The following is a 13,333-nucleotide window of genomic DNA, read 5'->3' as shown; positions in this document are numbered from 1 at the left end:
GCTCCCATAGGCTCATGTATTTGAATAAGACTGGCTCCCATAGGCTCATATATTTGAATGCTTGGTCCCTAGTTGGTAGAACTGTTTTGGGAGGCTTAGGAGGTGTGGCCTTGTTGGAGGAGGTGTGGCCTTGCTGGAGGAGGTGTGGCCTTGCTGGAGGCAAGTCACTGGGGATGGTCTTTGTGGTTCCAAGATCCCATACTGTTTCCAGATAGCTCCCTCTCTGCCTCATGCTTGTGAGTCAGATGACAGTCATGACCCTCTGGAACCACGAGCCCCCAGATTAGACACTTTCTTTTGTAAGTTGTCTTTGTCATGGCGTTTTGTCACAGCCACTGAAAAGCGGCTAAGATGCCCTCCAGGCTCAGGGCACAGCATGGAAGAGGGGGTGGGAAGGACACAGCGGGAAGGAGTGCCGTGATCACTGTGGTCTGGACACGATGCGGCTGTTCTGTGCCCATTAACTCAGATCGGCACTGTTATAGTTCATGGTTCAGCCACTGCTGCCTGCACTAGACCTGCGTGACACTGGGCTCATCAACACCCAGGGATGGCAGGAGTTTGTAAAGCCCCACTCCTTCTGAGGGAGTTAAAGGTTACGACGGGAGCGTAGGGTAGCCACTGGCACACTGACCTTGCTCAAGTAAATAACAGTCAACCCTAATTAGATGCAGTGGTTCATAAAAAAGATATGAGGATAGGAAGGGGGGCTTGGGAAGAAGAGGGGTTCAGTGGGAAGGGCAGGGGAAGAGAGACGATAATGGTGGGAACCTTGATGAAAGAATATGATAGATATGTGTTTAGGAGGTTGTAAAAGAATAAACGAACAAACAAAAACAAACTTGGTGAAAGCTATGAACGCCACTGCTCACCAAAAGCATTCAGCTCTGGGTCTTGGTGGACAGCATGGAGTCCCCCACAGTTCTAGGTTAGGAAGTTCTACCTGAATGGAAGCGAGTCTCTCAAACAGCACCGGAAGGTAAATCAGCAGTCTAACTTAATGACATATGGCCAGATTTCAGCCACCCAGTTATGTATTAGCTAAGTCTGACTTAGGTTGCTGGTGAAAGCAGCGACAGTGGAGGCGATGGTTTAGGGGTCCAGAAAGGTATGTATCCAGAATTGAGGTCAGCTTCTCATCAGCTGACCTTGGGGAAACTCATTCACGTTTCTGGCCTTAATATGCTTATTTGTGAGATGGGTACAGCAGCCCCAGTGCAGATGACATTCCTTTGGGGTTAAATGAGTCATTAGGACAAATCTGGCCTCACCACCCCCCCCCTCCCCCCCGCAACTAACTATTGAGCGAGCCCACGGAGAAAGTTTAATCATGGTGATTAGCACACACAGGCAAACTGAGAGACGGAGTTGGGCTGGAAATGTCAGCAAACAATTGGGGGTCGGTGGATACATCCAGATCAGTGACAGGAAATGTTTTCGAACACTGCTCTACATGAATGAAACAGCACAGGCTTCAAACAAACAAACAAACAAACATCAGCGACTCTCACTGTAGCCCAAGCTGGTCTCAGACTCAGGACATTTTCTTGCCTTAGCTTCCCGAGTCCTGAGACTACTCTAACTGGCTCACAGAGTCTTACACTTTGCAGTATAATGCTGGGTCATTGCTGCTGCCCAAGGAGAAGCTGGGCAGAGGGTATTGAAGCTGCTGCTCTTCCACCCCATGCTGCTGCCCAGCTTAGGTCTGGAGGACTGAGGAGAAGCTGGGCAGAGGGTATTGAAGCTGCTGCTCTTCCACCCCATGCTGCTGCCCAGCTTAGGTCTGGAGGACTGAGGAGAAGCTGGGCAGAGGGTATTGAAGCTGCTGCTCTTCCATCCCACGCTGCAGCTCAGTCTGGAGGACTGAGGGGGTTGGGGTCTGGGCAGGGGCGATACTCACCTTGGTCACAGTGGACACCGTACCTGTCCTCTACACAGGTCTCGCAGGCTGTCCCATTGAAGCCCTGCTCACATCTGCACGTGCCGATGCCGTTCACGCCGTCCAGACAGAAGCCGTTCCCAGAGCACACATTCTGATCTTTCCTGGGGCAGGCTTGGCATTGTGGGCCAAAGAAGCCGGCACAGCACGCTTTTGTCTGGAAGGGAAGGACGAGGTGGTGCATGGTTTATCTTCTGCTCTGGGGACTCCTGGGATCCCGTGTGAGCCCGCCTGTTTCCTGGACTCCAGGGTTTCTTAGGGACCAGGGGACAGAGCCCTCTGAGGACGGAGTGAGGCTCAGCCATGTCCTAGGTAGCTTGCCAGCCCCGCAGGCAGGGAAGGGGAAAATCAAAAGTCATGAGATGAAAATGGAGAATGCCCAGGAGGGGAAGCAGGAAGAACAAACCAAAGGGACCAGGCTGGTGGTGCATGCCTGTCATCCTAGCACTTAGGAGGGCGGCCAGTGTGAAGCCAGTTTGGGCCACATTAAAAGTTTATTACTGTTGTTGTTGTTGTTGTGACAGGGCCTCATTTAGCTGGTGCTACCCAGGAGAGCTGAACATCTTCTACTTCCTGAGCCTGGGGTTATAGGCTGGGGCTCCAAGCAACAAAGACTAACACAGGTGAGCCTGGAGGGGTGGGAGGACCCAACAAGCCTTCAGCACCTCCAAACCAGGGGCCCTTCTGCTGGATGGTGCTTCATCTACAGAAAGAGTGGATGCTTTGGCATTCTCCGAGAGTCTCTTGTGGGTCAGGGAAGTCCCACTGGAGGTCTGTTTGCCTTCGCTGCCTTTATTATTAAGTGCAGTAAGACATAAGACTCTCTCCAGTCCCACGCTCTGCAGTGTATAATCCCATGGAAGAAGGGGGCTCATCCTCCGGGGAAGAAGCAGGACAGTAAGTCATAAGGAAATTTTCAGAACATTCCAAAGTGACATTCAGAGATCCTGGGTATTGGGGTTCCATGTTCTGCATGACCGAGTGCCCTTGCTATGTCCTTTGTCTCCTGTTACATTTAATTAACTAATTAATGGCGCTAAGTGTCATCGCAGAAGCATGTGGTGAGAAAAGGGCCGGCCCCTTCACCTTCCACCCCAGGTTCCTCCTAACCCAGCTGAGGCTTGGCCTTTTACCCACTTTCTGATTGCGGGTTTTCCCACATTTTCCTGTCACCGGCACTACGACAGCAGTGATGGAGATGAGGAGCAGGTGGGGAAGAACCCCGCTGAAGCACTCTGGGAAGTTAGTGTGTGAATGACTGTACTGATACTGGGCACTCAGAAGGCTCGCGCATACTCACGATGACGGTCCTCACACACTTTGGCTGGCACCCCAGGAAGACGGACCTCTTCCCCATGAAGTAAATGGTATAGATGCACTTCCTGGTCTCGCCCTGTGAAGTCACTCCTTTAGTTAGGAAAAGAGCGTGCCAATTCCTCTAAGTGAGGAACTGGGTGACCCTTTTTCCCTAACATGTTCTGGAAAGGGTGGGTTGTGGCTTCTTGGTGCTACGTCATAAGCAAGAACACAAGCGAACCCCAGTGCTGTCCATTCTAGGGAGGGGGCAAAGCCCAAAGTTATACTGTAAAGCAGTGGTCGCCAAGAATGTTTTTCCAGAAGACTAAATCAAATTTGGAGGATTTTTTTTTAAAAAGCCAGATAATAATATCCTTCCAGCCCCGTATATTCATTAAACTTAAGCTTTAATTTGTTTATTGATTTATAGTTTGCCAACTCCAAGAAAGAACTGTTTGCTCATAAAGATTTATAATATATACTCCCATATTAAAACCAAGTGAGAGACTTGGTATTCGTTATTTATCATGAATTATACAGAGACTCATTCTCTGTCATGGTTGTTAGTGGAAACAGCTTTTATATAAAAAGAAGCTGTAAGAAACAGATTGGTAATAAATTTAAAGATGTGTCTACCTTTTTAACGTTTACACCTGTTTCTTTGGGAAGGTCAGTTGTGACTTCAATTACAAAAGGGAACCAGGTGGGAGGAGCCTATCAGGCTGGCTACGGGACAAGGAGACGGCCATCGCTCATAGAATAGCTTGCTGCTGTCCTTAACCAGTTAGTATAAAAAGATGAAGAAAGTGAAACGTGCTTTCTTGGATTGCATGGTGGTTTATGGGCCTCTTTCTATTTTCATTATGAATTAAACTGCCCTTAGTCCCTCACAATCCTGTATTCAAGGCTATGAAGACGCACACCAATGGGAGAAGGGTGCTCCAAGCATATTCTCCAGGCGTGACACAGCCATTGCAACCATGAGCTCACAGCTCTGGGCTTGCCCAAGACTGGGCCTGTGAGCCGTCAAGGACGGGGGATGAGCCCATGGGGCCCTACTCTTCCTGAGGAAACTATTTGATGGATGGGGGGGGGTGGTCATTGTCTTCAGTTCTGTCTTCCTTGCTGGAGACACGTTCCCATCATGCTCTGTGGACAGTCCCACATCCATGGCGACAGTAACAGCCCTGGTTAAACTCAGTGGGACATGAGACTGGCTTGTGTGGGCTGATGGGTAAGAGAGGCTGGGGGTGGGTTTAATCAGAATGTATTTTATATATGCTTAAGGAACTGACAAAGAATAAATTTCATTAATAAAAAGTAATAAAAAGATTAAAAAAAAAAGCAAGTGAGCAGAGCCCAAGCTACCCCAGCCCCGATTCTGGACGGGCTATGCAGCGTGCCCAGCTGCCACAGGCTCCTGCTGCTGTGAGTTCCTCACCACAGGGGCCAGAACCTCCACCTGGAAGCCAAAGTAACCCCTTTCCTTAAAAAAAAATGCACAGTGCATAAAAAGCTAGAAATAAACCCAGGGAAGGAAGGGGGCAGAAGAAAATACATGCTTTCCAATTTGGACTCTCTCTTCTCTAGAGACTTTTTTTTTTTTTTAAATAAGATAAAAGTATTGTACTTACGAGTGGTTTTGTTCCAAGTGGGCAGATTGTTTCCTGGGAACACTTCCCACAAATTCCCTTGGTAAGAAGTATAGAGATAAAGAGGTCATGTCAAGGTTATTAATTTCAGTGCAAAATGAAGCTGCAAATAAGAGTTTGGAGCTGCAGGTTTTAGAACATCTGCTCGCCCCCCCCTAGTGTTCTCTGGGACAGGCTAGCGTTCTCTGGGACGGGCTAGCGTTCTCTGGGACGGGCTAGCGTTCCCTGGGACGGGCCTTTGGCTCCAGGTCTCGCATGTCTGAACACCGCTTTCATCTACAGCAGTCCTAGGAATCCAATAGCCTCTTAAAACACAGAGACATCGCCCACCTAAATCTGAATTCTCTAGCACCAACTGACTGATGCACTGAAGCCTTGTTTAGTGACCTGGGTCAGATGAAGAGACAATGTGTCACACACAGAGCCTGCCTTGACAAAACATGGTGCTGCTGGGGGCTGCAGGTCTGGAACCCACCACCAAAATAACACGTACAGAGAACACAAGACAGAAAGGCAGAAACTTCTGAGTGCCACCTTCCAGATGGGGAGACGGTCACTGTGTCTCTACTGGTTCCTGCCTGACAGTGAAGTGTCACTTTGTGAATTGTTTCTAGGGCCAAGGAGCCTAGATATGAATTCCGTCTCTGCCACTTGCAGAACCTCCCCGTGGCTCCTTTTCTATCTGTAGACTGGAGACAGTCAACGTCCTTAGTTTTTGGGGGGTGCTGTGAGGATCACGTGGGTTAACACATGTAAAGTGTTTAGAGTGCTGGGTTAAATACCTAATAAACCCCAGCAGCTGCTCCTATCACTGACAGGTACCGCACTGTCACACAGTCTGCAGCCACCGGCTTGCCCTTGTGCATCCGCCCCGCACTGAATTGGCTCATTTCCACATGCATCTTCTGGTCCACCAGCCTTAGTCAGTACCTGTCTCGGGTGAACCACTGACCTCTCCCTGGCATGGTTTCCCTCTGCAGGGGAACTGAGGCTTCAGAATCTTGCTCAACACTGTCATTACCTCCCCTTCCCCAGGCAAGCTAGGCATAGCTCATCCCATTAGGTGACAGCCTGCTGAGCTCTGGGCTGTGTCTGGCTCATCCCTGCCGTCTACAGCCTTGCATTCTTTGTTGGTACGCCAGAGATGCTCACAAAACAGATGCCTCTTCAGTGCTCAGGATGGAACCCAGGCCTCATGCACTCGAGGCCAGCACTTTCTTCTGAGCTACAGCCCCAGTCATAACAAAGGAGGAGGTTTTGAGTTAAATTGAGATCACCTCATAGAAAACCCTTAAGTAAGGCTGTTATTATTTAAAGATTTTTATTACATTTTGTGTGTGTGCGCGCATGCGTAGCTGTGTGCATGCTTGCAACTGTACACGTGTGGAGGACAACTTGCAGAATTCACGTTGCTCCTCTCACCATAGGGGTTTTCGGGACTCTGTGGCAAGCACCTTCCCCCACCGAGACATCTCCCTGGCCCCATTTAAAATTTTTAAAAAATCATAACCAATTATTTTCCCCGCTGGCCCCTGATATAACTTACTCTCACAATGGTGGTGTCGTTTTCGTCACATCTGTTCTTCTGAATTTCCAGAACTTTCCCCAGACCGTGGATCACTCCTTTATCTGTGGCCACGTTGGTGTAGTTTATTGGAGCATCGTTTACAAACAGCTGCAAATGAGAGAATCGGATGTGGTTTTACTAGGGTGGTATTCAGGGAGATTCAGAAGACAGGAAGTGGGGCCCTCAAAAATATGACAACAGGCTGGGCGGTGGTGGCACATGCTTTTAATCCCAGCACTCGGGAGGCAGAGGCAGGCGGATTGCTGTGAGTTCAAGGCCAGCCTGGTCTACAAGAGCTAGTTCCAGGACAAGAACCAAAAACTACGGAGAAACCCTGTCTCGAAAAATAAAAAATAAAAAAAATATGACAACAGTCTGGGAGATATTCCGGTTTGGCTGGCGTGGAAAAGGGGAATCTGAATCACAGTCCTGCAACTGGCCCTATGAAGCTGTGTGGTATTGGGCCAATGGCTTTCCCAAACCTCAGCATTCCTCTTAGTAAAGGAAAATGTCGCTCTACATCATCTCCAGGGCATGTCCCATCTCTCAGATTAACTGGTTTATGTTTGCTTTAAAACGGCCGCCTTAAAAGCTCAGGCTGTGCCAGCTGAGAATCTGGCTTTATGGACACGCTCGCCTGTGCTGTGTGGTCCACAGGCATGGGCGTCTCCCCTAACCAAGACACAGGGAACACAATGCATCCTTTCCGCGTGTCTCTAGCTCGTGGCTAATTTTCCAGCAACTCCTAGGAAGGCAAAAATGAGAATGAGGATGGGTGAGGGAGAAAACTTAGTGCATGGAGCATAATGTGTCGGTCTTCAATAAGGATTTAAAAATTCACAAAAGTATCAAATGGTATCATCAACGATTCTTACTGTTGAAATCGCTACTGTGTATGATTGGCTGGCAGCGAAGGGATCTCTGTTTGGATGTTGGGGTATGTGAGGACTGAGCTCCACACTGCCATTTCAAGGTCAACAAACACTGAGAAAACCGTGAGGAAAACTCATTTAGGCTCAAATAGTGACGACAGCACAAACTTCCAGAACTCCAAGATGTTGAGCTATTTTTGAACACCCCGAGAGCAGAACATCTGATGTGTTCCTACTTAATTTGGCACTTAAAGGATCTGAATCGTTTCCACCATGAGATATATGCAGGGAATTAAGGGTTTCGTTGAAAATTTTACATAAACACACCTACTCAATTAGAAAGCACTTTCCCTCTGCTGCCATGGCCACAGAGAAAGCAGAAGCAATGCTTATATTGTTAAAGTCTGCTCCAAATCGGGAGATTTCTGGGCTAATAGAAAATGAACGTCACAGCACTGACGGGAGCTCCATTAACAGCATTAATATTCATCTCTACTTCACGAAATAGAGAGGAAAGACTAAAAATAACAACAAAAAAGCTTTCTATCAATAAGATCATTGCTATTTCTGAAAAAATAAATTTATTTATAAGGAAAATATATCTGCTAGACTCTGAACATGGATATGGAGTCAGAGTTTGGGATTAGATTATTCTACAAGCAATGAAGAAAGTAAAAGAGTTCTTTATAAAAATCTTTGGATGTTTTTTTTTTTAATTTTAATTTTGGATTTTTGAAACAGGATTTCTCTGAATAACAGTCCTGGCTGTCCTGGAACTCACTTTGTAGAACGGGCTGGCCTTGAACTCACAGAGATCTGTGTGCATCTACTTCCCAAGTGTTAGGATTAAAGGCACGTGCCACTGCACCTGGATTTAACTAGATGTTTACGTAATTTTTTTTAAGGTTTACATACAAATTTATTTATTTCAATGATGGCATCAGTGAAGAAATTTTAAAAGATTTTATCTTGTTAAAGGATCAAATAATATTATTGCTTCTAAGACTGCACCATTAAATGCTCATCCCAATATAGTGTGCTTATACTCTCCTGCTGCCCTCCATCTCCCTCTGGCAAGTCCTCGCTACGTAGCTGAGTGTCTTAACTACTGTCTGTTGCTGTGAAGAGATACCACGGCCAGGGCAACTCTTATAAAAAACGAAGCATTTAATGGAGGGCTGGCTTACAGTTTTGGAGAGTTAGTCCACGCTCATCACGGAGGGGAGCAGACAGGCATGGCACTGGGGCAGTAGCTGAGAGAGAGACAGAGAAAGACACACAGAGAGAGGGAGGGGGAGACAGAGAGAGAGAGAGAGACAGAGACAGAGAGACAGAGGGAGGGAAGGAATGAGGGAGGGAGAAGCTGCTGGGTCTGGTCTGAACTTTCGAAACTCTAAAGCCTGCTGCCATACCTGTTCTGAAAAGGCCACACCTTCTAATCCTTCCCAAACAGTTCCATTAATCAAGGACCAAGCATCCAAATGTAAGAGCCTATGGAGGTCATTCTCATTCAGACCATGACACTCGGGTCACCTTAGGACTGTCTTAAACTTGTGATCCTTTTTCCTTAGCCTCTGTGATGTAAGGTAGTGCCATTTGGAAGAATCTTAACCACGAAAATGCCTTTTTAGGATTGGCCTGTAGGCACATACATAGGGCCTTTTCTTGATTGATGATTGATGTGGGAGAGCCCAGCCCATTGTGGGTGGTACTACCCCTGGGCAGGTGGTCTGTGGGTATGTAAGAAACAATCTGAGCAAGCCAGCAACAAGCTGGTAAGCAGCACTTCTCTGTGGCCTCTGCTCCAGAGCCTGCCTTGCCCTCTCTCATGGCATTTATCACAGCAACAGAAAGCTTCACTAAAACTGTCTCCATAATCTCCATGCCTGGCTCCACAGTGGTTCTATTTTTTTTTTTTTGAGATGGTTTCTCTGTGTTTCCCTGGCTGTCCTGAAACTCACTTGGTAGACCAGGCAACAAATTTTTCTTCTGATAATTTATTTTAGAATTATATTGTTTCTTGTTAAAATTTCATACAGTTTTAAAATGTGGCATTTGCACTACAGGAGCAGAATTTTATATCACAACTATAATAACTAGTTTCAGGAAGTCTTTTTTATGAACGCTAACCATTTAACTATGTAGGTATTGTGTGAGGTGATCACTGGAATGCCACTGTGGTGGTGGATGTATTCCCATGATTATGCGATATTAATGGTCATTTGTTTGACTGCAGACCTTAATGTATATCACTAGTGTTATGGTTTAAGTAAAAATGCTGCGGATCCCCAAGTGGTTACAGCAGGCAGCGGGCCATGAGACGATGCTGCAGGTCCCCAAAGTGGCAGCAGGCAGGCAGGCCGAGAACAACCAGTCTCAGGCAGGGACCGTGCGGTTCCCCAAGTGGCTGCAGTGGGCCATGAGGGGCAGCGAGTCCCAAGCAGGGAGCCTTGTGGTGGGAGAGAGACCTCAAGGGGACAGCCAGTCCCATGGGGATAGACAGATGGATGGGCACACCACGAGACCACGCCGCAGGTCTCCGAAGGTGGCTGGTTCTGGGCAGGGAGCTATGTGGCTGGCAAGAGACAGAGATATGGATAAGCACACCATGCAGAGTGAGGTTGGATATTTATTTAGTGGGTTATGAAGGGGAAAAGGGAAAAGGGGAGAGGAGCAGAGAGAGAGACACAGAGACAGAGAGAGATGGGGAAGGGGAGGGGTGGGGAGAAGGGAGAGACAGAAGCTGACAGAGAGAGATGGAAAGGAAGGGATTCAGGCTGGAAGCTTAAGATCAGCTTGCCTTGGCAGGGAGGGAGTGGGCGTGGCTTGTCTCTTAAAGGGACAGAGCAGACCATTACAACTAGACTCCTGAATTCCTGAAGCCAGTGCCACACCCTGCAAGTTTTTTTTTTGAGAAACAAACCTCCCTTCCATCTTGCAGACTGAAGATACTCTGTTGGGTTGAGCGCCTGTTACTGTTTGGACTCCGAAGTTGGTAGGGCTTGGCTGATCACATGACCTGTGAATGGGAGACTGAGCATGTCCTTTATCCACTGCTTTCTGATTCAACAGAAACAACCTTTCCTTGTTGATAAGGCTTAGGAGGACAGGAGGTATTCTTCCAGTACGGAAGAGATGAGGGTTGAGAGTCTCTGAGACACCTGCTCTTGAGTTTTTTTTTTTTTTTTAAAGAGATGTACCTGATCATTGTGGAGAAAGAAGCCGAGGAGGTAGGAGAAGCCCAGCATGGTCTCTCGGTGCATGCCGTTGTGCAAGTCATTCTTCAGGAGCTTCTCCTCCAGGACCACGTGGTACCGAAGAACGTCTTCCTCCTGTGTCACACACATAAGGAGAAGTCAGCCAGTGGACTAGATTCGGCTCCACTGTGCTGGAGCCATGGGGCCGCAAAGAGAAGTAGTGCCTTGTCCGTGCGCAAGACACCAGAACACAGAGGTATTAGGCAATAAGGCGAGCTGTGAATCTCCAGGTAGGACCGCCAACAGTACCTAGACTGGCATGATCCAAGCAGTGAGTAGATTTTGAAAATGATTTCTTTGATATTACAAAGATTTCAGCTTCAAAAATTGAACATAAAAAGAGCCTTAGCAATTAATATCATAAAAATTATATACTTCTAAATAAAATAGAAAGTATTACTGACAAGAACATGAAAATTATTCCAAATATTTTAGTCCCATTAAAACAAAATATTCCCAAGTAGAAACATGCTTTCAAAAACACTATCCAAGATAACTGCAATCAATTATATCAATGCGAAGAGTTTTGAAATAAAAAAAAAGTGCTGTTGGGAGGTAGTGGAGCAGACCTTTAGTCCTAGCACTTGGGATGCTCTCTGCAATTTTGAGGCCAGTTTGGTCTACAGAGTGAGTTCCAAGACAGCCAGCGCTGTCACCCAGATAGAAACTGTCTCAAAAGACTAAAAATACCCCCCAAAAAAAAAACCAAAAAAAAAAAAAAACCAACCCAGAATTGCAGTGGCAAAGGGGTAATTTTTTTCTGACATTAAAAGATAACACTGTGGAGAAAATCTATCTGCAAATTCTCAAGTGGTTTCCACTTACATAATTAGTTTGGACTGTAATTATAGATAATTATAATTCTTTGATATGCAAATTAATATTTTCATATCCCTAATGAGATGTTAAGGACTTTTTTTCACATAAAAAGGGAATACATACTTTCATGGACACTAGGTAAATTATATTTTAGTTTCTTTCTTTCTCTGTTGTGGGACAATCCTTCTGTATACTTTGAATATGCATTACTCTCATTGGTTAATAATAAAGCTGATTGACCTATAGCAAGGCAGGATAAAGTTAGGTAGGACAATCAAACTAAGGACTCACAGATGAAGAGGGGTGGAGTGGAGAGAGATGCTAGTGAGCTGCCCAAGAAGCAAGATGCCAGAGGACTGGTAAGGCTACAAGCCACATGACAATACATAGAGTAATAGAAATGGGTTAATTTAAGATAGAAGAGCTAGCTAGAAATATGCTTGAGCCATTGGCCAAGCAGTGTTATAATTAATATAGTTTCTGTGTGAATATTCAGGTCTGGGCAGCCAGGAAACCAATGTGCAGTTTCTATCTACACTCTACATGTACACATATATACCCACACGTATACACACACACATGCACACACCCACGCTCACAACCCCATTTAAAAATAGAAGCCAATCTTAAAGAGAAAAATGTTGATGATGGCGGGTGATACTTACTAGAGTCATGGCTTTCTTTTCCCTGATATAACTCTCGATGGCTTCATTGTTTGGAGCAAACACAGTGTAAGCATCTGCAGCCTCGATCGCGCTTGCCAGATTGTATTGCTGCAAAGCAAAGACAGGGCAGCCAGTGAGGGCACTGCCCGGGCCCTGGCCGCTTCACAAGATGGTTATGCAGAGAAGATGGTACTTGCAATGATATAGCCTCGGAAGATGGAGTAGTTGGGCATCTGGTCCAGACGGGTGAGGAGGTTTGGTAGGGAGCCAGTCAGACTTCTTGGGGGCACCAGCACCTGGGAACAGAAAGCCCCGAAATTCTATTTAGCAAATTTTGGTACCGTTTGCTGTCCACACGGAAGCCCTGTTGGGTTCTTTGGGCAGAAGTGACTAAAAACTTTTTGGTAATTTTCAGAACAAGTTATTCCAGGATGCAAAGTGACCACTATAGAAGAACTGGAAATATTCGTTCACTTTTAAGTTCTCCTTAAATTTACTCTCCATTTGGGGAAAACGTCCTCTCATGTAAAAGACTTTTTAGCTCTCCTTAGGAATCCCCTCTAACTTTCATGAACTTAGCCTTTGAATTCTTTGCTTCTTATCCTGGGACCCTTAAGTCTACTATAAACCTGAATTTGCCTTATAAGAAAACATGTTGCTTGGTAAAAAGAAGAGATAGGACCATTTTCCATACATAGTTAGATTTCTGGTTGTGTGTGCATGCGATCCAGGTCTGGAGCCCAGGGCCTCGTGCAAATGTGCAAATGAGCTGTTGCTGAGACCTTCCCCCAGCTACGCGACCCCTCCCTTTTCCTCCCAATCTTCTCCTTCTAGAACCCGAATGCGGTAACATTTCTTTTCCTCCTCCCTGCAGTCTCGGCCGATATTGATGGGGCCCTGGTTGCCCTGGAAGAGCTCAGCAAAGGACAGGGGGGGCCAGACAGAGACCGTGAACCAAGACCCCAGAACGCCATCTGCGGGAGGAAGACTGAGACCGGAAGAGGAGGAGTCGAGGCCCTGAGGCACTCGCCATGCCATTGGCTGCCGGGTGTGAGTATGCAAATGAAGGAACGTCACTTCCGGAGCTCTCCAGATGCCATCTTCGGCCATCTTCTCGCGCTTGACGGTGCAGGAAGACGGACTGGTGGTGAGCAGCGCTGACAGCCAGCCGAGGAGCCAGGTTAGGTTCCCGAGCCAGGCGGTGACCGGAGGTGAGTGTGTGGCTGGAGGCCATCATGTGACTGGAGGGTGGGCGCGAGGCCATTG

At 46.9% G+C, this 13,333-nt stretch overlaps 1 protein-coding gene across 1 annotated transcript in view; it reads right to left on the bottom strand.

The window, feature by feature from the left end:
- Stab2 (stabilin 2) overlaps positions 1-13,333 on the bottom strand; it is a 135,569-nt gene that overhangs the window by 48,564 nt on the left and 73,672 nt on the right. Inside the window, exons 32-38 of the mRNA XM_026784626.1 lie at positions 12,265-12,363; positions 12,068-12,175; positions 10,527-10,658; positions 6,434-6,562; positions 4,870-4,926; positions 3,240-3,332; positions 1,901-2,096 (exon numbers count right to left, since the gene is read on the bottom strand). Coding sequence (XP_026640427.1) covers positions 1,901-2,096; positions 3,240-3,332; positions 4,870-4,926; positions 6,434-6,562; positions 10,527-10,658; positions 12,068-12,175; positions 12,265-12,363 — 814 coding nt within the window. The remainder of the gene's footprint in view (positions 1-1,900; positions 2,097-3,239; positions 3,333-4,869; positions 4,927-6,433; positions 6,563-10,526; positions 10,659-12,067; positions 12,176-12,264; positions 12,364-13,333) is intronic.

Source organism: Microtus ochrogaster, chromosome 24 (assembly GCF_000317375.1).
Source record: "Microtus ochrogaster isolate Prairie Vole_2 chromosome 24, MicOch1.0, whole genome shotgun sequence".
NCBI lineage: Eukaryota > Metazoa > Chordata > Mammalia > Rodentia > Cricetidae > Microtus > Microtus ochrogaster.
Note: the sequence above shows the minus strand (reverse complement) of the source record. Positions and strands in the feature narration are given on the sequence as shown.